This window comes from Littorina saxatilis, linkage group LG2, assembly GCF_037325665.1.
Source record: "Littorina saxatilis isolate snail1 linkage group LG2, US_GU_Lsax_2.0, whole genome shotgun sequence".
Classification (NCBI taxonomy): Eukaryota; Metazoa; Mollusca; class Gastropoda; order Littorinimorpha; family Littorinidae; genus Littorina; species Littorina saxatilis.
The window spans coordinates 7,056,140-7,080,968 of record NC_090246.1 but is presented as its reverse complement, the minus strand read 5'-3'; the positions used below and the strand labels follow the sequence as shown (position 1 = coordinate 7,080,968).

Genomic DNA, 24,829 nt, shown 5'->3' with positions numbered 1-24,829 from the left:
CGGAGGCAAAAGAAACGCAAATAAAGGATGCGTTAATTAAACCTTTATGGACTTGAAATAAAAATAAAATCATGATACTAGCATGTTCTGCACGTTTTATTTTATTATTTTCTTTATTTATATAGCGCCTTATCCGAAGTTCAAAGCGCTGTTGTTTTAACGGTCGTATCTTGTCAGAACCGTGTTTGCCGTTATCTGGGTCACACGCGAGGTCTTGTTGGGCGGGGATCCCAAACCGTCATGGGGACCACTTTCAGCACATGCACAATGTGGAAAAGCAGCTTTTCGTGTTCAGAGTGTTCAGGCAAGCTGTACAGTACTCACAAAACTGTTACAACATTCATTTCTGCGACACAGGCGCGATGCCGACACTATCACCAGATCAGCGCCAACAGGCGATCGTGAGAATTGATGCCGGACAATCAGTTTAGCAAGTTGCTAGGGCATTTGGAGTAAATATCACCACGGTTTATTGCCTGCAGCAACGTTTTCATGTCACTAACAGTACCTGCGACTTACCAGGACGTGGCAGACCCCGGGTAACAACAGCCCGACAAAATCGCCATCTTGTCAATCAACACCAGCGAGATGCATTCGAAACTGCCGCCAACCGAACCCGTAACACATTCGGGGTGCATGGAGAACCCGTCAGTGCCAGAACTGTACGCCGACGCCTTGGTGGGCAGAACCTGGTAAATCGGCGTCCTGCTCGACGTCCTGTCTTGACAGCTCAGCATCGCCTGGATCGTCTGGCCTGGGCCCAGCAGCATGCCCACTGGCGCCATCGGGACTGGCGGAGGGTTCCTTTTTCGGACGAGAAGCGCTTTTGCCTGGAACCTGGCGATGGGCGTGTCCTGATCTGGCGAAGACCTGAACAGCGGTTTGCTAACAATAACATCCTGCAGCATGATCGATGGGGAGGTGCCAGCGTCATGATATGGGGCGTCATTGGTGTCAATCCGCGAGTGAGGCTTGTCGTCTTTTAGAACGTCGGCCAAGGTCGTGGGAATGGTGTCAATGCAGACCGCTTCATCAATCAAGTCCTGCGTCCCTATGTGGTTCCATTTGTCCAGAGGTACTGGAACTGCCTGTTCCAGCAAGACAATGCCCGTCCCCATACTGCACGTGCTACCCAGGACTTCCTGCGTCACAACAACGTGAACCTTCTGCCTCATCCTGCTCGATCTACGGATCTCAACACAATCGAACACTTTTGGGACACCATGCAAAGAAGGATTAATGCCCTTGCCCGGAGACCCCGCACAGCTGCAGAACTGCGTGCTGCCGTGACCCAGGTGCGGGCTCAGGTCCCTCAGCAGCAAATTAATCACCTCGTCCTCTCCATGTACCGGAGGTGCGCCACAGTCATCAACGCCCAGGGAGGAGCAACACGCTATTGACTTTCAACCGTCTTCAAACAGTGTTCAGTGGAACATGGCACGTCATGTTCTCATCCCAATACACTTTTCCGTGTGGTTTTTGTATTGGTCAATTCGTTCCCTTGTTATTGTTAACCCGAAATAATTAAATCGACATTCAAATTCATGTGTAAAACATCTTCACTGCAGCATTTGCGTTTCTTTTGCCTCTGAGTTTATGTTTGAACTATGCTGCACATAAGCTTTATGATGTACAACTCATTTCAAATTATTGTAAAGATTAGGGTTAGGTATGTGCAGTTGGAATATGTATAGGTATGTGCAGTTGGAATATGTATAGGTATGTGCAGTTGGAATATGTATAGTTATGTGCAGTTGGAATATGTATAGGTATGTGCAGTTGGAATATGTATAGGTATGTGCAGTTGGAATATGTATAGTTATGTGCAGTTGGAATATGTATAGGTATGTGCAGTTGGAATATGTATAGTTATGTGCAGTTGGAATATGTATAGGTATGTGCAGTTGGAATATGTGTAGGTATGTGCAGTTGGAATATGTATAGGTATGTGCAGTTGGAATATAGGTATGTGCAGTTGGAATATGTGTAGGTATGTGCAGTTGGAATATGTGTAGGTATGTGCAGTTGGAATATGTATAGGTATGTGCAGTTGGAATATGTATAGGTATGTGCAGTTGGAATATGTATAGTTATGTGCAGTTGTTGGAATATGTATAGGTATGTGCAGTTGGAATATGTATAGGTATGTGCAGTTGGAATATGTATAGGTATGTGCAGTTGGAATATGTATAGGTATGTGCAGTTGGAATATGTATAGGTATGTGCAGTTGGAATATGTATAGTTATGTGCAGTTGGAATATGTATAGGTATGTGCAGTTGGAATATGTATAGGTATGTGCAGTTGGAATATGTATAGTTATGTGCAGTTGGAATATGTATAGGTATGTGCAGTTGGAATATGTATAGGTATGTGCAGTTGGAATATGTGTAGGTATGTGCAGTTGGAATATGTATAGTTATGTGCAGTTGGAATATGTATAGGTATGTGCAGTTGGAATATGTATAGTTATGTGCAGTTGGAATATGTGCAGTTGGAATATGTAGTTATGTGCAGTTGGAATATGTATAGTTATGTGCAGTTGGAATATGTATAGTTATGTGCAGTTGGAATATGTATAGTTCTGTGCAGTTGGAATATGTATAGTTATGTGCAGTTGGAATATGTATAGTTATATGCAGTTGGAATATGTGTAGGTATGTGCAGTTGGAATATGTATAGGTATGTGCAGTTGGAATATGTATAGTTATGTGCAGTTGGAATATGTATAGTTATGTGCAGTTGGAATATGTATAGTTATGTGCAGTTGGAATATGTATAGGTATGTGCAGTTGGAATATGTATAGTTATGTGCAGTTGGAATATGTGTAGGTATGTGCAGTTGGAATATGTATAGGTATGTGCAGTTGGAATATGTATAGTTATGTGCAGTTGGAATATGTATAGTTATGTGCAGTTGGAATATGTATAGTTATGTGCAGTTGGAATATGTATAGTTATGTGCAGTTGGAATATGTATAGTTATATGCAGTTGGAATATGTGTAGGTATGTGCAGTTGGAATATGTATAGTTATGTGCAGTTGGAATATGTATAGTTATGTGCAGTTGGAATATGTATAGTTATGTGCAGTTGGAATATGTATTGTTATGTGCAGTTGGAATATGTGTAGGTATGTGCAGTTGGAATATGTATAGTTATGTGCAGTTGGAATATGTATAGTTATGTGCAGTTGGAATATGTATAGTTATGTGCAGTTGGAATATGTATAGTTATGTGCAGTTGGAATATTTATAGGTATGTGCAGTTGGAATATGTATAGGTATGTGCAGTTGGAATATGTATAGTTATGTGCAGTTGGAATATGTATAGTTATGTGCAGTTGGAATATGTGTAGGTATGTGCAGTTGGAATATGTATAGTTATGTGCAGTTGGAATATGTATAGTTATGTGCAGTTGGAATATGTATAGTTATGTGCAGTTGGAATATGTATAGTTATGTGCAGTTGGAATATGTATAGTTATGTGCAGTTGGAATATGTATAGTTATGTGCAGTTGGAATATGTGTAGGTATGTGCAGTTGGAATATGTGTAGTTATGTGCAGTTGGAATATGTATAGTTATGTGCAGTTGGAATATGTATTGTTATGTGCAGTTGGAATATGTGTAGGTATGTGCAGTTGGAATATGTATAGTTATGTGCAGTTGGAATATGTGTAGGTATGTGCAGTGGGAATATGTGTAGGTATGTGCAGTTGGAATATGTATAGTTATGTGCAGTTGGAATATGTATAGTTATGTGCATTTGGAATATGTATATGTATGTGCAGTTGGAATATGTGTAGGTATGTGCAGTTGGAATATGTATAGTTATGTGCAGTTGGAATATGTGTAGGTATGTGCAGTTGGAATATGTATAGTTATGTGCAGTTGGAATATGTATAGTTATGTGCAGTTGGAATATGTATAGGTATGTGCAGTTGGAATATGTATAGGTACGTGCAGTTGGAATATGTGTAGGTATGTGCAGTTGGAATATGTGTCTGCACCATCTAATAATGTCAACACACATTAAATATATCATGGCATGTACATTGATCAAGGTCTCCCTTTAACAAAAAGGATCCACTTCAACACAGCAGGGTTCGTACAGAGTCCTTGAACCCTGGAAAACTCCTTGAAAATTGGAAAACCTTTTCCAGGCCTTGAAAAGTGCTTGAAAATAGAGTTTTGTTAAATAGTCATTGAAAAGTACTTGATTTTTCCAAATTGTTGTCTATACATTTCGTCAGCAGCTTGTCTTATTTTAAAAAAAATGCAACCCCCTTTTTTTTCGTCAAATACAGTACACATTTTGGGAGAATAAAAGATCGAGTGAAAACGAAAGCAGATGAACTATTACTAGTCACCCGTAGTTGCTTCCCTTCCCGGAAGTTGGCAAGGGAAACAACTACGGAATGACTAATAGAAATTCACCAGAAACTTGATGACTTGAAAAACTGAAGGTAAGCTTGGTGCTTTGCATTAATTTGGGGAAAATCATGTCCTTGAAAAGCATTTATTTGGTCCTGGAAATGTCCTTGAAAACTCCTTCAATTGTATCAGCTCTGCCCTGCAGGAACCCTGACACAGATACATGTATGTATATGTAATATAATTATGTATGTACATGTAATATAATTATGTTTGTACATGTATATCGTTAGTAAGACTTGTCAATTACACAATCTTTATGTAAATACCAACATTTAATTATGTGTCGTACGAGTGAATATAATCATGTTTGCTCCTGTTAATCTGTATCATCATGTGCTGCTGTTTCAGGGTTATTTTGGTTCTACTGCTGTTGTGCATCGGCTTTGTGCTCAGCTTAATGCCCTTACTACGCCCAGTATCGAGTAAACGCCCACCCCCTACTTTTGGTCAAATTATGCGCACAGGGTACAGTACATAGTAAACTCCCCACCCCCCATTTTCGATCATTGGTTAATCGTTTTCATGGTTAACATGACCGCTGGTTAATCGTTTTCATGGTTAACATGACCGCTGGTTAATCGTTTTGCCCTTGTACTTCATTCTCCTGTCGGGTAAAATCTGTCACATTCCAAGAGATTTCTTGAGCCACGTGTACGTGCGTGCGTGTGTGTGTTTGTGTGTGTGCGTGCGTTTGTGTGTGTGTGCGCGCGTGTGTGTATCTGTGTTTGTGTGCGTGTGTGTGTGTGCCTATATACAGTTCAACTTTTACACGCCTAAATAACCTTCAGGCAAATTTGTAATGGTTATGAACAGCAAACTCTCCTTTGGAATCCATACAAAACATCTCTTTAATACAATACAAATCAAAATCACATCAAACACAATCATGGAATCAATGATTTATGTATTACAGCGGATAAGAATGCAATTTATCAGTTCAGGGCACTACACACACACATACATAAATACACCCACACAAATGCACAGATCAGACAAACCTATAGACACACACACACACACACACACACACACACACACACACAAATACACACACACCTCCAATACTTTCTTCTCAAATATTGGCATTGGACATCTGGAAGACACGTTGGTTTTCGATAAATAATCATCTAATATAACCAAAATACTTCATTTCTGGTATGGCAAGAGTGTGATGTCTACTAAAATGGAGAGTCACTATATTCTATTCGTTCAATGCCCACATTTCAAATCTTGGAGTAATCGCACATAGTATGTAGTTCGTGATGCAAAGAACATTGAACATGCTACTTGAGCAAGAAACATCTGAGACAAACCTTAACATACCAGTTTAAAAAATCCAATATTATAGTCAATAGCCAACACACAAGACAGCAACACAAAATTATAGTCAATAGCCAACACACAAGACAGCAACACAATATTATAGTCAATAGCCAACACACAAGACAGCAACACAATATTACAGTCAATAGCCAACACACAAGACAGCAACACAATATTATAGTCAATAGCCAACACACAAGACAGCAACACAATATTATATATAGTCAATAGCCAACACACAAGACAGCAACACAATATTATATATAGTCAATAGCCAACACACAAGACAGCAACACAATATTATATATAGTCAATAGCCAACACATAAGACAGCAACACAATATTATAGTCAATAGCCAACACATAAGACAGCAACACAATTTTGAGAACACTGTCGCACATTAAAGGCCGAGTGGTAACGCACTTGCGCTCAGAAGCGAGAGGTTGCGAGTTCGACCCTGGGTCAGGGCGTTAGCAATTTTCTCCCCCCTTTCCTAACCTAGGTGGTGGGTTCAAGTGCTAGTCTTTCGGATGAGACGAAAAACCGAGGTCCCTTCGTGTACACTACATTGGGGTGTGCACGTTAAAGATCCCACGATTGACAAAAGGGTCTTTCTTGGCAAAATTGTATTGGCATAGATAAAAATGTCCACCAAAATACCCATGTGACTTGGAATAATAGGCCGTGAAAAGTAGGATATGCGCCGAAATGGCTGCGATCTGCTGGCCGATGTGAATGCGTGATGTATTGTGTAAAACAATTCCATCTCACACGGCATAAATAAATCCCTGCGCCTTGAATATGTGCGCGATATAAATTGCATAACACTTTTTTTTTTTAAATAAAATAAAAAATAAATCCCTGCGCTTAGAACTGTACCCACGGAATACGCGCGATATAAGCCTCATATTGATTGATTGACATTCTACGAAGGATACTCCTCCATGATGATATCCCCATGTCTGGTTGATTTACACTTTTGACACCACACAACCCCGAAAGAGAGCACCACCCCACAAAGGGAAATTCAGGATCCAAGCAATCGGCATTTACATACCATGACAATCCAATGTTTACACGACATAATCAGTACCGGACCAACAACAGCAACAACAACAACAACACAACAACAACTTCAGCAACAACAACAACAACGTCAGCTTCTATTGAATAAATTTTGGCTCAGATGACACTTTCTCGTTTTCCCATCTAAACAAAAAAAACAGCTGCGCCGCTAAGAGTTTTTGACCCTGACGAACGCATAAATGTAGCTGTAAAAGTTTAGAGCGTAATCTACACTATCCAGCAAGCTGACGTGACATAAAATGCTTGGAAAGTGACAGATGTAAAATATGGTTTCAACTCCTGACACTACGTAACAGATGGAAAATAGGGTTTCAACTCCTGACAGTACGTAACAGATGGAAAATAGGGTTTCAACTACTAACAGTACGTAACAGATGGAAAATAGGGTTTCAACTTCTGACAGTACGAAAATAGGGTTTCAACTTCTGACAGTACGTGACAGATCAAAAATAGGGTTTCAACTTCTGACAGTACGTAACAGATGGAAAATAGGGTTTCAACTTCTGACAGTAGGTGACAGATGAAAAATAGGGTTTCAACTACTGACAGTACGTGACAGATGAAAAATAGGGTTTCAACTCCTGACAAGATGTGACTGATGGAAAATAGGGTTTCAACTACTGACAGTACGTGACAGATGGAAAATAGGGTTTCAACTACTGACAGTACGTGACAGATGAAAAATTAGGTTTCAACTACTGACAGTACGTGACAGATGAAAAATATGGTTTCAACTCCTGACAAGATGTGACTGATGGAAAATAGGGTTTCAACTCCTGACAAGATGTGACTGATGGAAAATAGGGTTTCAACTCCTGACAAGATGTGACTGATGAAAAATAGGGTTTCAACTCCTGACAAGATGTGACTGATGGAAAATAGGGTTTCAACTACTGACAAGATGTGACTGATGGAAAATAGGGTTTCAACTCCATACAGTACGTGACAGATGGAAAATAGGGTTTCAACTCCTGACAGTACATAACACATGGAAAATAAGGTTTCAACTCCTGACAATACGTGACTGATGGAAAATAGGGTTTCAACTCCTGACAATACGTGACAGAGGGAAAATAGGATTTCAACTCCTGACAGTACGTAACACATGGAAAATAGGGTTTCAACTCATGACATATAGGGTTTCAACTCCTGACAAGACGTGACACATGGTCCTGGAAAATAGGGTTTCAACTCCTGACAAATAGGGTTTCAACTCCTGACAAATAGGGTTTCAACTTCTGACAAGACGTGACAGATGGAAAATAGGGTTTCAACTTCTGACAAGACGTAACAGATGGAAAATAGGGTTTCAACTCTTGACAGTATGTGACACATGGAAAATAGGGTTTCAACTTCTGACAAGATGTGACTTGTGAAAAATAGGGTTTCAACTCCTGACAAGACGTGACAGATGGAAAATAGGGTTTCAACTCATGACAAGACGTGACTTGTGAAAAATAGGGTTTCAACTCTGACAAGACGTGACGGATGGAAAATAGGGTTTCAACTCATGACAAGACGTGACTTGTGGAAAATAGGGTTTCAACTCTTACAAAACGTAACAGATGGAAAATAGGGTTTCAACTCCTGACAAGATGTGACTGATGGAAAATAGGGTTTCAACTCCTGACAAGACGTGACACATGGAAAATAGGGTTTCAACTCCTGACAATACGTAACGGATGAAAAATAGGGTTTCAACTCCTGACAAGATGTGACTGATGGAAAATAGGGTTTTAACTTCTGACAAAAAGGGTTTCAATTTCTGACAGTACGTGACAGATGGAAAATAGGGTTTCAACTTCTGACAAATAGGGTTTCAACTTCTGACAAATAGGGTTTCAACTTCTGACAAGACGTGACTGATGAAAAATATGGTTTCAACTCCTGACAAGACGTGACAGATGGAAAATAGGGTTTCAACTACTGACAATGCGTTACAGATGGAAAATAGAGTTTCAATTTCTGACAAGACGTGTCATGGCTTCTCGCTCCAATCGTGTCGAGTATCTCTCATAACACCACAGACACACACAGACACACAAGGGCGTGCAAATTCAAAGACACTTCGACACTGGCAACGTGAACAGTTGGTCTCAGCGCGCGGTCAGTTCAATCTTGATGCCTTTCTGGGGCCGCAAGATAAGCTCCCCAACCGGAAGCAGATCCTCTCTGGTCTGACATGGCGTGACCCGGAAGTGGCGGAAAATGGAAGACAGGACAGCTTTCTCTTCCAACAGAGCGAACTTTTGACCTGAAACAAAAAAACAATGAACATCATGGTAGTTTTGATCCGAAAAAACAAGCTAATTTTAGTTTACCCATGATACTTTTGACATGAAACCAAAGACAAATAAACATCATGGTAGTTTTGATCCGATAAAACAAGCCAATTATAGTTTAGTCATGATACTTTTGACATGAAACCAAAGACAAATAAACATCATGGTAGTTTTGATTCGATAAAACAAGCCCATTATAGTTTAGCCATGATACTTTTGACATAAAACCAAAAACCACAACAGTCCAGCTATGATACTTTTCATCTGAACTTCAATGCCAATGACCATCTAGCAACATAACTTTTGATCTGAAACACATTGCCAATGACAATCTAGCGATGGTGTTTTTCATCCCAAACAAAAGACCAATGGCCATGCATCTAGCAAAATAACTTTTGATCTAAAACACAATGCCAAAGACAATCTAGCGATGACGCTTTTCATCCGAAACAAAAGACCATGAAGTTGTGTCACGGTTTTACTCTCTAAACATCACAATAAACACCTATTCCTATCTACTTCCTTTGTGTTTTGGCATTGATTAATATGCATTATAATTTTATTTCCGAAATGTTGCGCTATTTTATTTATTCATTCTCTTAGGGTTAGTTTAAGAGTGTAATGGTTTGCTTAATCATCAATGTTAGCACAACCACAAGAGTCTTAAGATGTAGAGGCAACACAAGTGCATACATCAGACACAGGCATATGGCACCAGATTGAACAGATTTTACACACAAGTTTCGAAATCACAAAAGAAAATGTGGAACTCAAACAGAAAGTTCTGGGTCTGGAAAAACAATGAGTGACGTCAAGGACGATGTAGTTCGCCTTCAAATAAACTCTCAAAATGGAATCAGACAAGAAAAATTACCTCGAACAGTATACCCAGAGAGAGAACATATAAATCATTAACTTGGCGGGCGATATAAAGAGAGAAACAGCAGACGACACAGATCAAGCAATTAGTGCCCGATCTGATTCAAAACAAGCTTGGCCTGCATATCGTCACCGCAGAACACATTCGCGGTATATTCAATCCGTATGTTCAGAGAACAATAAAACAGGCTAGTAGCGGTGAAGTTGACAACAACTAAGACAAACATTCTAGACATGACAAACCGGAAGCTACTTCGAGAGAGAGGCCGTAAATCGTGTATCTGTGAAGATCTCATAAAACTCACACAAAAACTAAAATCCACCAAAGAACACTGTGGCGTGTACAGAGAGAGAGAGAGAGAGAGAGAGAGAGAGAGAGAGAGAGAGAGAGAGAGAGAGAGAGAACAGCGTCCTAGCGTAATCTCCAGTCGGTCCTTCCAGGCGAAGTTATACTGCAAGCTGATCAACTCTGAGATCTGGGGTCTTGACAAGATAGACCGACCGTTGCCTGATCAACTCGAAGATATGGCGATAGACCAGGGGGGTCTTGACAAGATAGACCGACCGTTGGCTGATCAACTCGAAGATATGGCGATAGAGGGAGGGGGTCTTGACAAGATAGACCGACCGTTGGCTCATCAACTCGAAGATCTGGCGATAGAGGGAGGGGGTCTTGACAAGATAGACCGACTGTTGGCTGATCAACTCAGAGATCTGGCGATAGACAGTTTAGGGTTAGGGTTAGGGTTAACCCGTTGGCTGTTCAACTCAGAGATCTGGCGATAGACCAGGGGGGTCTTGACAAGATAGACCGACCGTTGGCTGATCAACTCAGAGAACTGGCGATAGAGGGTTAGGTGATCTTGACAAGATAGACCGACCGTTGGCTGATCAACTCTGAGATCTGGCGATAGACCAGGGGGGTCTTGACAAAATAGACCGACCGTTGGCTGATCAACTCTGAGATATGGCGATAGACCAGGGGGGTCTTGACAAGATAGACCGACTGTTGGCTGATCAACTCAGAGATCTGGCGATAGACCAGGGGGGTCTTGACAAAATAGACCGACTGTTGGCTGATCAACTCAGAGATCTGGCGATACACGAGGGGGGTCTTGACAAGATAGACCGACTGTTTGTTTGTTTGTTTGCTTTACGCCCAGCCGACCACGAAGGGCCATATCAGGGCGGTGCTGCTTTGACATATAACGTGCGCCACACACAAGACAGAAGTCGCAACACAGGCTTCATGTCTCACCCAGTCACATTATTCTGACACTGGACCAACCAGTTCAAGCACTAACCCCATAATGCCAGACGCCAGGCGGAGCAGCCACTAGATTGCCAATTTTAAATTCTTAGGTATAACCCGGCCGGGGTTCGAACCCACGACCTCCCGATCACGGGGCGGACGCCTTACCACTAGGCCAACCGTGCCAGACCGACTGTTGGCTGATCAACTCAGAGATCTGGCGATACACGAGGGGGGTCTTGACAAGATAGACCGACCGTTGGCTGATCAACTCTGAGATCTGGCGATAGACGAGGGGGGTCTTGACAAGTGTCACGGTTTAGTGAAATGGGTTGAAAAAGGAACACTTTGTGGAGTGCCTTTCTCAAATTGTGATGAAAAGCGCCTGTGCTTTTGGGGGCGACGGGCTGTTTAGCTGACCGAGCATAGCTGAGCACGGGGATTTCGTTTTGCGAGGGGTTCCACGTGGATGATTTTTGCTGTCTGGGCAAAATCGACTGGGACTGAACTGGATGCGTGACACGTGGAGTCACGTGATGTTTTCAAGGTGTTTGAGGGAGACTTGAAACGACACACTTGAAACATAGCAGCAAGAGAGAAAGGTCGTTGTTTCTTCTTCCTAACAGTTTGATGGTTTTCAACGCGGGGTGATGTATTATTTTGTGTCAACGTGCCGAAAAATTCACACGCATGAAGTAAATTCGGCACAAGAGGGAGTGTGGCAGGACATTCGTCGACGGACGAAAGCCATACAAAGGAAGCGGATTCGCTTTCTTTCTTTATTTGGTGTTTAACGTCGTTTTCAACCACGAAGGTTATATCGCGACGGACGGATTCGCTTAAAGGAGAGCTATACTTACATTAGGCTGTTGAGGTAATAAATCGTTATTAACGGTGTTGACGAGTCTATGTTTTTGGAATGAAATACTCTGTTGTTCTTTCCAGGATAGCGCATAATTTGCTCTTTGTGACGCTAAAATAATAATCTGTATGTGGTTTTTGCAGATATGGAGAGAAGGAAGGAAAATAGCTGATTTGTTGTTTTAAAAGTTCGTTTGTGCAGGCCACGTGCTTGATGAAATATGTAAAGGTGACGAGGGGGGGATATAGCTCAGTTGGCGGCGGGGATATAGCTCAGTTGGTAGCGCGCTGGATTTGTATTCAGTTGGCCGCTGTCAGCGTGAGTTCGATCCCAGGTTCGGCGGAAATTTATTTCACAGAGTCAACTTTGTGTGCAGACTCTCTTCGGTGTCCGAACCTCCCCCCGTGTACACTACATTGGGTGTGCACGTTAAAGATCCCACGATTGACAAAAGGGTCTTTCCTGGCAAAATTGCTTAGGCACAGTTAATAATTGTCTACCAATACCCGTGTGACTTGGAATAATAGGCCGGGAAAGGTAAATATGCGCCGAAATGGCTGCAATCTACTGGCCGTATAAAATTTCATCTCACACGGCATCACTGCAGAGCGCCTAGAACTGTACCCACGGAATATGCGCGATATAAGACTCATTGATTGATTGATTGATTGATGTTTGAAGGTGGAGGGTGAAGGGTTGCGTGGAATGTTTAGTGCACCGATGCTTTTTGTTGCAGCCTACTCATCGGTACCTACTTATCTGCGCTGTATGCGGTAACCGGAACATCTTTATCTGGTATCTACTACCTACATAACCTGGTGTCGCGGAGCTGTATGCTGTAACCTGGTGTCGTAGAGCTGTATGCTGTAACCTGGTGTCGCGGAGCTGTATGCTGTAACCTGGTGTCGTAGAGCTGTATGCTGTAACCTGGTGTCGCGGAGCTGTATGCTGTAACCTGGTGTCACGGAGCTGTATGCTGTAACCTGGTGTCGCGGTGCTGTATGCTGTTGCTGCTGCTGGGATAAACGGTGAGGCCGTCACTGCCTGCAGGGGTCTTCCGGCAGGCAGTTACGTCACCTACACGACCACCCGTTGTCTTCAGCAGCTGAGTGAGGCGCCTGATTTCCCCACGGTTCCCTGCTTCGTTCAACGCCGACTGACACTACAATCAACGAAGCAGTAGTGGGGAAGGACTATTTACGGGTCGCCCACCCCGTAACGAAAAGCTAAGTGCACCATGTCATTGCGCCTTTAACCACCAAGTCACCTTATGTATTTGTGATTACTTTTTGAGTGGTAACAACGTGGGGGTGTGACACCTGCTTAAACCAGTTCTTTTTACAGACAGCTATCATTCCTGTCTTTGCACGAGATCAGCGTGTTATTATCATTTTCTAAACTTTAACTGGCATTAGTCCTATTTTTACGTTTTGAACGTAAAACATCTTTTGGAGTGAAGTCTCGAGGGAGGTGGCGAGATAGTATATAAACAGGCGTCTGAAACTTATACTTTTGTTGATTCTATCTATTTGTATGACTGCGAGAGTGGATCGTGGTGTGGTTAGTTAGTTAGCAGTAACTAACCGTTCATAATCACCTTTTGTGATCTATTGAAACGTGACAAGATAGACCGACCGTTGCTGATCAACTCAGAGATCCTGGTGATAGAGGGAGGGGGTCTTGACAAGATAGACCGACCGTTGGCTGATCAACTCTGAGATCTGGCGATAGAGGGAGGGGATCTTGACAAGATAGACCGACCGTTGCTGATCAACTCTGAGATCTGGCGATAGAGGGAGGGGGTCTTGACAAGATAGACCGACCGTTGCTGATCAACTCACAGATCCTGGCGATAGAGGGAGGGGGTCTTGACAAGATAGACCGACCGTTGGCTGATCAACTCTGAGATATGGCGATAGACCAGGGGGGTCTTGACAAGATATACAGTGAAACCCCTCTCTAAGACCCCCCTCTCTAAGGACTACCCCGCCACAACGACCCTTTTTTTTTAAACGATGTGTTTCCTTATATAGTTGTCACCAGTGTAGCGACCACCCCGCTCTAACGTCTAAGGACCGACCTAAGAGCTTGTGCAACGACTTTGTCAGACAAAGCCAAGACTCTCAGTCAGCGTAACGCATCACTGACAAACCGGTTATAACCAGTTATAACCGTCTCGCGTAAGCAAAGGCACTAAACCGCTGAGAGGTGTGATGGTTGGGTGGGCTGAGTAAACATCACAAACCAATCATCGAGATCAAAGGCAGGTCCATTGTGATAGCTGGGGGGCCTTGTTAAAAGACACTGACCTTCTTCCCAGGGGTCATTGACCCAGTTTTAGCTACGAGAGGTGGTTCCCCTTTCATATCTGAGAGAGGAAACACTTCCTGCACCCGGGTCAGTGACCGAGTTTAACCTATGGGGAGTTTAACCTATGGCGCGGTCTCTTTGATGTCTTGAGAGGAAACTTGGCCAGGGTACTGAGATCTGAGGGTAGTACATGCACCAAAACTGGTGGACACCATCGACAATGTCAAACATGAAATCGAAGCAGTTTGCTTGAGGAAACGGTCGTCAGCAACTCAAACTTCTCTGTTTTCTTTTTTTAAGAAAATCTGAGGTGACTTTCTTTGTGGCCCCCTGACCCCGCCCCCTCCCTCTGTAAGGACAGATTTTTGTCAACATTTTCAAGGTCGCTAGAGAGGGGTTCCACTGTACCGACCGTTGCTGGACATCCCGCCCACACAGCGTCAGAACGATCAATGTTAACGAACTTGAAGCCTTTTTGTTGTTGGTTTCTTCAATTGTTCTTTTTTACTTCAGATAATTTGTTAGCTCGTTACTTTTGTTTGTTTGTTTGCTTTATTGTTTGATGGTTTCTTATATTCTCATACTTCGCAGCATGCGTAATGAACCTAATGTACCAAACACTACGATCCCTGGCTGACACGACTAGCTATAAAACAGGACATTGTCACAAAGATGTGAGTAAGGTCAGTTTGGAGATAAGTTGGGTTTTGTAAAGTCGTCGTGATTTTAACCTCCCTAAAGAATGGATTGTGATGCGTAGACAGGTTAGAAGCGATATCACGGGTTTCGTGTGATTCACTAGGAAATAGCCCTGGGTTAACAGTATTATGTTTACGAGTTTGAAAGATATGGCTGGTTTGAGACTGAGAGAGTCACAGCGAATCAAACTAAGCAACCAAGGAGGTTGGTTTTTGCTTGTCGTCTTGTTCTGGGAACAAGAACTCCTTCTTGAGACGGGTCTCTAAATGATTTATTATGTTGTATAATATTGAAGCTTGAATACATAGCTGGAATATAAATGTTAGTGTATGCAAAGTGCACTAAATTCTAGTGTGAAGTTTTTAAGAGGATTCTCGTTGAGATTGAATTACGTTTTTGTTGGGTAATTTCTTGAACATAAATGTTGTTACACATTTATGTTATGTTAAGATGTTGATACTATGTATGGTAGTGTCCTTAATGGATTAAGTGATCCATGGGTTAAGCATAGCTTGGATATTGATTGTGGACGGAATGACATACATGAAATGTCAGAAGTACGTGTGTAATGTTTAGTTTGGAATGTGAATGTTGAATGGAGAATGAGAGTGTGATCATTATTATCACGTTTTGGATTACGTTAGGTATTTAGTAAATATGGCCAAGAGGGAGATAAAGGGAAGAATTAACGAGAGAGGTGATACACGACTGTTTAGAAAGAAGAGATGGTTTAAGAGAATGTTATATTAAGACTTGGGTTAATTCTTTAGCACTTTCCATGACGGTGTCCGGGGGTTGGAACCCACACTGGAGAGTTCGTGACGATGTCAGGACAAGAAGTCACATCGGTGAAGGTGGATGGACGGTGGAGTCCCCATCAACACTTGACGTTGAGACGAACCGGTACTTTTCGCTAAGGGCGAAGTAGTGTTTCTCGGGGAGGAACGTGAGATATGGAAAACGGTATCTGCATGGATTACAGTGGCACAAGAGTGTGTAAAGGACGGCATGAAGTGAGAACTACGAACTCGTGAGTGTCTGTCAACATCCTCTCTTGTGGAATAACCTAATATTGAGATAGTATGGTTAAGAAAGATTGTTATACTATGTACTCACATGTATTGAGTGATTGCAATATCACTGTGTGAACTGTGCGTTCGTGAGTGGTGATTGGTATTGCTGTATTGATGTGAAGAATTGTATTGCTATTTGTGAGGAAATAATAAGTCTGTATCCTCCCAGATTCTGTGTGTGAAGTGTGTAGTGCGAAGAGTGAAAGAGTCAGTTTAACTAGATAGGGCAGAGCACGTAGTAATAGAAAATAACTTCTTTATTCGCATATTCCACTTCATGACAGACATAATGTACCAAACGCTACGATCCTTGGCTGATACGACTAGCAATAAAACAGGACCTACTGTACGAAATGCTACGATCCTTGGCTGATACGACTAGCTATAAAACAGGACCTACTGTACGAAATGCTACGATCCTTGGCTGATACGACTAGCAATAAAACAGGACCTACTGTACGAAATGCTACGATCCTTGGCTGATACGACTAGCTATAAAACAGGACCTACTGTACGAAATGCTACGATCCTTGGCTGATACGACTAGCTATAAAACAGGACCTAATGTACCAAACGCTACGATCCTTGGTTGATACGACTAGCTGTGACAAATGGATTTGTACATAGTTTAGTCTAAATTAATGTTTAACATTTTTTTAGCCATTTTATTAAATGTGTGCAGATTAGCTTACCATACTTTAAATCCGCATAGTATGGCCTGATAGAATTGACCAATGGAAGAAGAGATTTCAATCAGCATAGTATGGCATGTTTGGATTGACCAATGGGAGAGAAGATTACTAAATTGGAGAAACTGTAAGTAGCCATGTCTGTTGTATCAAGCAGAACATCATAAACTATCACTGGAGACGGGTGTGTCTGCCCAGGTCTCCACGGTTATGATCGGGTTCTCAAATAGCATTGAGGTCGACGGTATGGGACTCATGCCTGGATGAATCATGTTGGATTCATTGCTGTGAATACACAGGTATTTATTGAATTGTGTTTGTTCAGTAATCTTGACTTGTGAAATGACTTTGAGAATAATGTTGTGAATTGGATTAGAAGATGTGTGAGCTGTTGTCAGCCATTTTGGAAAGGAATGCTTGTATTTTCCTTTGTAATGGAATATTTGGTAAATGAGCTGAAATGATATTGTAATAGCATAGGCTAGTTGACGGATGAATGTGATATTATTGAGTAAGAGTGGAATTAATATTTTGTGGAGAAGTTTGACTAAAAACTGAGTGGTTGAGACTTATGATAGTATAAACTTTTTACACAGCACCCAGGTGGGAGCGAGGGTGTACTCCACTGCGGGAAAGACGGAAGAAGATGAACATCCCCTCCTTGTCGCCACTACCTAAAAGGTCGTCGGATGCAACGGCACAAGGTTGTAATGCAGCGCAGGAATTCTTGGATCCGGTGGAATCCCACCCCATATCACCATGGTCATAATCTTTCATTGGTGTGATATGGATCAAGTAAATGAACCCGCTGAACCCGCTGAACTGTGAGTAACCACTGAACTGTGAGTAACCACTGAATTGTGAGTAACAAGTGAATTGTGTGTAACAAGTGAATTGTACGTAACAAGTGAATTGTGCGTAACAAGTGAATTGTGCGTAACAAGTGAACTGTGAGTAACAAGTGAACTGTGAGTAACAATTGAGCTGTGAGTAACAAGTGACGACGTCATCGAGGGACAGATATTCCTCCACATAACTACGCAACTTATTATTATATTTCAGTGAATTTAAGTGACTGTTGATTGTGTGTGAATTGCCATACATGTATTTTGTATGAATGAAATATAGGTACAAGGGGAAAGGGCAATAACTTGTTTAAGTCTTTGTGCCTAGTTTGAGTGCTGTGTGTGTGTGAAATGGAGTGATTTAGTAAACAGAGTTAGGACATGCATTTCTGATAGAATAGTTATTTACACACAGACACTTTCAGAAAAAACCCTTCGTAACACTAGCTATAAAACAGGACCTAATGTACCAAACGCTACGATCCTTGGCTGATACGACTAGCTATAAAACAGGACCTAATGTACCAAACGCAACGATCCTTGGATGATACAGTTGTCGAGTTCGCTATGACAACAAACAAGCAAACAATCAAACAAACAAACAAACAAACAAACACATACCGATGCAGTTTTTTCAACCCCGCGGAGAAGGGGATGTAGGGTTAGGGATGGCGATGTGACAACACACAAACAAACAAACAAACAAACAAACAAACACTTACCGATGCAGTTTCTCAGCCCCGCGGAGAAGGGGATGTAGGCATAGGGATGGCGCTTCGCTGCATTCTCGGGCAGGAAGCGGTCCGGGTCGAAGCGCTCGGGGTCAGGGAACCAGCGAGCATCGCGATGGATTGCAGCTGTGAAAATCACCGCCGTGACACCCTTGGGAACAGTGAAGCCACCTGTAACACGGACGTTACATGGTTATCACCTGCAACACGGACTTTACCTGGTTATCACCTGTAACACGGACTTTACCTGGTTATCACCTGTAACCCAGACTTTACCTGGTCATCACCTGTAACGCAGACTATACTGGGTTACCACCTGTCATACTGCGTGTAGCCACCTGTAACACAGACTACACTGGGTTACTACCTGTCATACTGCATGAAGCTTAGAATAATGACATGTAGCTTATATTCTCCACTTTACCAAAAAATAACCATACATTTCCTGCGGCTCAAAGCAGAAGTGTTTTTTTTTCTGACAGATCGCAGGCGCCTGTGCCACAGTGAATCCCACTGATCTAAAAATAGAAGCGGCTGTGTCTCTTCCACAATGGTCTCTTCTCGTTTTGACTTGCAAAGATTCTTCTCATATGCCGTGTTAGTGGTATGTAGCTTATTAACCACATTACCAAATGATGAGTTAGTATAAAATTCGTAGCGGCAAACACAAAACACAAGTGTTATTCCGATAACGTACCAGCTAGACCAGCATTTCGCCATTTGGAAGTCGACTCTGTTATAGTAGACTACACTGAAATACGACTGCATCAGTTCAGTAAATGAATGGTTTCCGAATTATTATTTCAAGGCAACAACAATCGGAATCGAAAACGTGTAGGGTTAAGAACGTTCTTACCATGTATAAAACTTATTACCAGCCTGCCTCATGCGTGCAGACGAGCAATTTTTGTTTTTAAAATGAGACTGCAGTGCAGTGCATGGTTTGATTGCCATAGCCGCCTAGCAGACGACATAAACCCCGCAGCAAATTAACATGTTGGGCGAATGTGAACAAACAAACGATGGGGATATAATACGTGTAGAGTTCAGAGCATTCTTACCGTTCATATATAGTACCAGACTCCCCGATGAGTGACTCAGAAACAACACGAGAAACATACCACATTTACTTTGAAAATGTGCTAACCTTGGCCTTGGAGTCAATTCAAGGGGCAACACTCTACACAGTCAATCTGTCGAAGCTCGATGAAGGTTTCGAATCGCAAATAACTAAGAGCACAGTCCTTTCTCCGAGTTTACATGAGGTCTGTATGAAAGATCATCACTTTTTAGCTTAACGCTACTCTGGAATTTACCAACAGAAATCAGTTAAAACAAGAGTTTGCGTGTGACGAAAGCACGACACACCTGAGACAGCCCACACAAAAGTAGATCTGACACAAACCTGACCACACAGTTACGCCTATCCAAATGCGCGTAGCAAAATGTGCGTTTTGAATCTTCTTTTTTCTCTGGCGGTACTGACAATAACTTAAATAATAATAATAACAATAATAAAATGATGATATTTAAATGGCGCAAATCCTAAAATAGTTGTTAGCGCCTAACGAAATTCCAAATCCAATAATAATACCACTACATACCAATCTGTGTCTCCTCTGTCGTGGTGCGGCCAAAGTAAGGAACTGATGGGTACAGTCTCAAGGCCTCCTGGCGAGACAAGGGGGATAATCCATCACCAACATGCACCGGCGACACTTGCAGGCAGACACTCGGCCACAGTGACGGTGACACACACATAGATAGACAGCAGCGAATTCGCACACACAGAAAGTGGCACACAAACAGTGACACACACATAGATAGACAGCAGCGAATTAGCACCCACAGAAAGTGGCACACAGTGAAATAACACGCATACAGTGACACACACATAGATAGACAGCAGCGAATTCGCACACACACAGAAAATTGGACACAAACATCACCACAGCAGTGACATACCACACATACACTGACACACGCACACACAGACAGTGGAACTGAAATAACACACACACACACACACACACACACACACACACACACACACACACACACACACGACGTCAAAACAAACTTTAAATGTGCGTGGTTTTTTTTCCCTCTCATATGTGTGTATTAGTTATGGGCTTTCATTTAGTTGCCTAGAAATGACATGCATAACCCGTGCACGCGCTAGTACATGCATAAACCATCACGGATTATTGTTCGACCATCTGGGACTCTGCCAGTGCTTTTATTTTAAAACCACTGTATAGTCTTCACAGACGAGCACTGAAATCAATTCTATCATAACAATCCAGTCTCGTTTTAGACGATTATAAGAAACTTAAGATTTTGACCAAGAAAGATTTAAAGGCGTGCTCCTTCACAAAATCCTTTCCGGCCATGCACCACGTGCTTTCATTACAACATTTAAAGCCAAACCAAACCGAACATTCAATGTCCCCATTCCACGGATAGATCTCTTTAAATCAAGTTTAGCTTATTCTGGCAGCGTTTTGTGGAATTATCTCCCGGAATCAGTTCGAGTCCCAACGAGTCTCAATACTTTCAAAAAACACCTCTCATTACATTTCATGTCAAATTACAAAAAGTCACAGTGATGGAAGACTTTGTTCTGATTATTTTCATATTGATCATATCTGTCCATATATATGGCATCATTGTTTTATTAAACATGTTCTGGTAATTCTCAATTTTGATCATAACGTAAGAATTTGTGTATTGCCTGCAACGTGTATATAGTCCTGTGAATAGTTTGTCTGTTTTTTTATTTTTTTTATTTTTTTACTTTTATGTTTATCCTTTGTAATTGTTTTACGTTCAAGATTGGAGTAGTCCCTCTCTGGGCGCGGGCTGGTTGAAAAAAAGCTCGTTTATATTGCTTATGCCAAAACCTCGTAAAATTTGATTTGATATCATTGATTTGATTTGATAAACCGTGCACGTGCTAGTACATGCATAAACCGTGCACGCGCTAGTACATGCATAACACGTGCTCGCGCTAGTACATGCATAACCCGTGCTCGCGCTAGTACATGCATAAACCGTGCTCGCGCTAGTACATGCATAACCCGTGCTCGCGCTAGTACACACCTTGATGCAGCACTCCAAATACCTCAACTCCTTCAAGTCGTCCATGGAAGGCATACGGTCCATGTTCCCTGCACACACACACACACACACACACACGTTAGGGTCTGCGTACATATATTTACATTTATTCCCCCCTCTGCTTCTTTACCTCTGTAAACTTGTAGGGCTAGTTATTTTTCGATAAACACCCAGCAACCAAACAAATAACGAGCCAGCAACAGCCTGAATCCTCGATAGCGCAATGGGTTGCAGGGCCGGACTAGGTAAGTAGGGGAAGGGCTCCTAATATGGACCGGCTCCTAATATGGACCACCTCCTGTTCTGACAAAGTAACGGCGCTAGAGCGTTAAAAAAAGTTTTATTCGCTGTATTCACCCTCTCTGGATAACTTGCACATGTCAAAACAGTTGCAGAAACACAAATATCAAAACCGTTAGGCTTTTTCTCTTTGTTTCACTTCTGGCAGCGTTCACTCTAAATTTGCTGCATAAAACGGACTCGTTTCTTACCACAGCCAAAGCTTTTATCAAACAAAAATTGCTTTATATGACAGTTAAGACCGTATTTGTTACACTTTAGCTGTGTTGACCCCGATTTTCTACTGCAAATAAAAAATAATAGCAAAATCTCAAAGTATGTGCGAGTCCCCTAATATGGACCACCTTCAACAAATCGAAGAAAATGAAAGCTAAATGCTATTTTCATTAATTTATTAGGAAGCTTGCTGGAAATAACCTATAACTAGCCCTCGAGATTTAAAAAAAATATAACAAAAAGTCTTCTTTTCGTGGAAGTTGATAATTTCACTTATTTTCACTCTGTTTTTGATAAGCTTCTTTAGTTTCCTGGTGTGCTTCAAATAATGCTCTCATCAACCCGAAACAGATAAATCTAAAGCATATTTTAATTAGTCTGACTTGTACACTAAGTTGTCTCATGTTATTTTGAAGTATAAAGGGCTTTTTACAGTGATTCGTGATTTTTTCTGTATTTAATTTTTGCTGAATGTCTATCAAAGCTTTTTCACTCTAATTAGGCCTAACGGTTAACCTAAGAGAGAAGGACTACCAAACACAAAATGAAACTTCTTCGCAAGAAAACAAGCTAGTTATCAGCATGAAACAAAAAGTTGTCCATATTAGGAGCCCTTCCCCTACTGGGGGGGGGGGGGGGGTTACAGATGGGGGTCCAGTGGGTGCGTGTTGCAAGGGGGCGAAGCTGAACGTTTTTTGATGTTTCTGGAGGGACAGGAAGCCTCTCCTTGAACACAAAAGGTAAATTCGACAGCAAGCTGTATAGGCAATGAAGAAGAATTGAGATTGTAAGGACTCATACTTTTCATCAGTGTGAGAGGTGCGATTTCTCCTCGGATTTCATGATGATCCAGATGCACCCCCCCCCCTCCCCCCCCCCCCCCCCACACAAAAAAATGCGTTTGGGAGGTACATGCTCAAGCCAGGGGGGGGGGGGAGGGGGGGTGCGCAACCCCCCCCCCCCCCCCCAGTCCAGCCCTGGGTTGAGAAGCTGTTCTGTGTCGGTACTACTTTTGCGACTAAAAAGTTACGAACGCTCTAATGTACGAAGTATACATCTCTCAAGCAAACAATTAATACAAACATACCGCATTTAAATTATCAACTACAGGCTTGAACACATGCATGAATCCCCATATATGTCACGGTAGAACCAGCGATCTGGTAGGATCGGCTATCGTACCGGTACAATTGCCGATCGGACTTTGTCCCGGTACAACTGCCGATCAATGTTTTTACAATGAAAATCGGGTGTTCTACCAAAATAAGCTGGTAGAAACTCGGATCGGCAGTTGTACCGGGACAAAGTCCGATCGGCAATTGTACCGGTACGATAGCCGATCCTAACAGTACAACTGCCGATCGGACTTTGTCCCGGTACAACTGTCGATCAATGTTTCATTTGTACCGGTACGATAGTCGATCCTACCAGATCGCTGGTTCTACCGTCACATATGTGAAGTGGAACTATTATGATGGTATTATGGATATGAATCTTGAGTAAGGATACAAAATTAGAAAGATGAGTTATTTTGACCAAGTGGTACTTAGAGGGGCATTCAGTCAAATTTCACCATTTGCAACAAAATCTAAATCCTTTATTATCCCAATATAAAAGCATTCCCATTATCATTTAAAATTAAAATCCATAACCTATGATGACGTATTCGTGCAAGTGGTCGATTGTGGATGACACTTTGTTGAACAAGGAAGGCCTGCTCGCTTGCATTTGCATTTCCTGTTGTGACACTTTCCTCTGCATGAGCAAGCTGAACTTCCCTTTGCTGTCCAGTGTGTGACAATTCGTGATGCTTTGATGACGCTTATTTCGCTCAGTGATTCAACATCGACGTTTTGAAGCTGGCTGAAGTGGACATTTCGCAAATCCACCATATCGACCGCTTTGAATTTGTTCTTCAGAAGACCTCCGTTTGTGTACACCTTGTAGAAAGTTTCAGAGCCACGTTGTTCCACACTCAAAATTTTGCATGGCAAAAGCCGGGCACCGGTGTTTTATGCGATCTACTTCATGAATTCGAATGCCAACAGTGTCACCAACGTTGAAACTCTTTTCTAAGTGAGCCTCCTTTGCATCGAAGTTTACTTGTTGTTTGTTAGCAGCCTTCAAATAGTTACATGTTGCAATCTTCCTCACTTTGGCATGGGGTGTGTCATCGCTCTCCGTTGGCAAAATGTTTTCCTTTTCCCAGAGTGTGAACGCTCCTTCTGAAAGTGGCTCCTCAAAAGGGTTGTTGACAAGTGGAGTGAAAGCAGGCTTTGCAACATGAATGAGCTGAATGACGCTTTGCTTTGTTCTATCAACTCTCTGTCCATGAACTGTGTTGTGGACCAAAGATTTCTATACCTCGAGCGACAACGCGTTCTTCGTGGAGAAGATTGAACTCTTTTCCCCGTTTTCTTCTGAGAGACTTGTCATGATCTTTCGTATCATTTTCACTTGTCGTCGTGCTGCGAACATCTGTTACAGACAATGCCTCTTCGGCATTTTCTGACGTTTCCAGCGTTTCTTCAAGAACAACATCCTGTTGAACATCTTCCCAGATCTCTGAACCTGGAGGAAGGAATGTGACCGGTGCTTCATCAGTTACATCACTTGTTGTAGCTCGTACATCAGCCGTTGACGTTTCTGGCGTGTTTAAATCAAGAAGTTCATGAGCATCCTCTTCCATAATCTCCAAATCATGCGAAGGCACAGTAGCACGTG

General features: G+C 42.1%; 2 protein-coding genes and 2 long non-coding RNA genes across 4 annotated transcripts in view; 1 reads left to right on the top strand and 3 right to left on the bottom strand.

The window, feature by feature from the left end:
• The window catches only part of LOC138958097 (ras-related protein Rab-37-like), a 299,221-nt gene that overhangs the window by 104,122 nt on the left and 170,270 nt on the right, over positions 1-24,829 (bottom strand). The window lies entirely within an intron of this gene.
• LOC138958099 (uncharacterized) lies at positions 1,838-5,071 on the top strand. Its single transcript, XR_011453295.1, has 2 exons — positions 1,838-2,015; positions 3,982-5,071. It is a non-coding gene; the product is annotated as an uncharacterized lncRNA (long non-coding RNA).
• Positions 5,261-24,829, bottom strand: part of LOC138958095 (cytochrome P450 4V2-like) — a 54,464-nt gene continuing 34,895 nt past the window's right edge. Inside the window, exons 8-11 of the mRNA XM_070329159.1 lie at positions 21,572-21,639; positions 20,074-20,140; positions 18,461-18,640; positions 5,261-9,101 (exon numbers count right to left, since the gene is read on the bottom strand). Of these exons, the coding sequence (XP_070185260.1) occupies positions 8,944-9,101; positions 18,461-18,640; positions 20,074-20,140; positions 21,572-21,639 (473 nt within the window). The 3' untranslated portion in view covers positions 5,261-8,943. The remainder of the gene's footprint in view (positions 9,102-18,460; positions 18,641-20,073; positions 20,141-21,571; positions 21,640-24,829) is intronic.
• LOC138958100 (uncharacterized) lies at positions 16,655-18,257 on the bottom strand. The gene is made up of 2 exons (XR_011453296.1): positions 18,200-18,257; positions 16,655-16,765 (listed from the first exon to the last, which is right to left on the bottom strand). It is a non-coding gene; the product is annotated as an uncharacterized lncRNA (long non-coding RNA).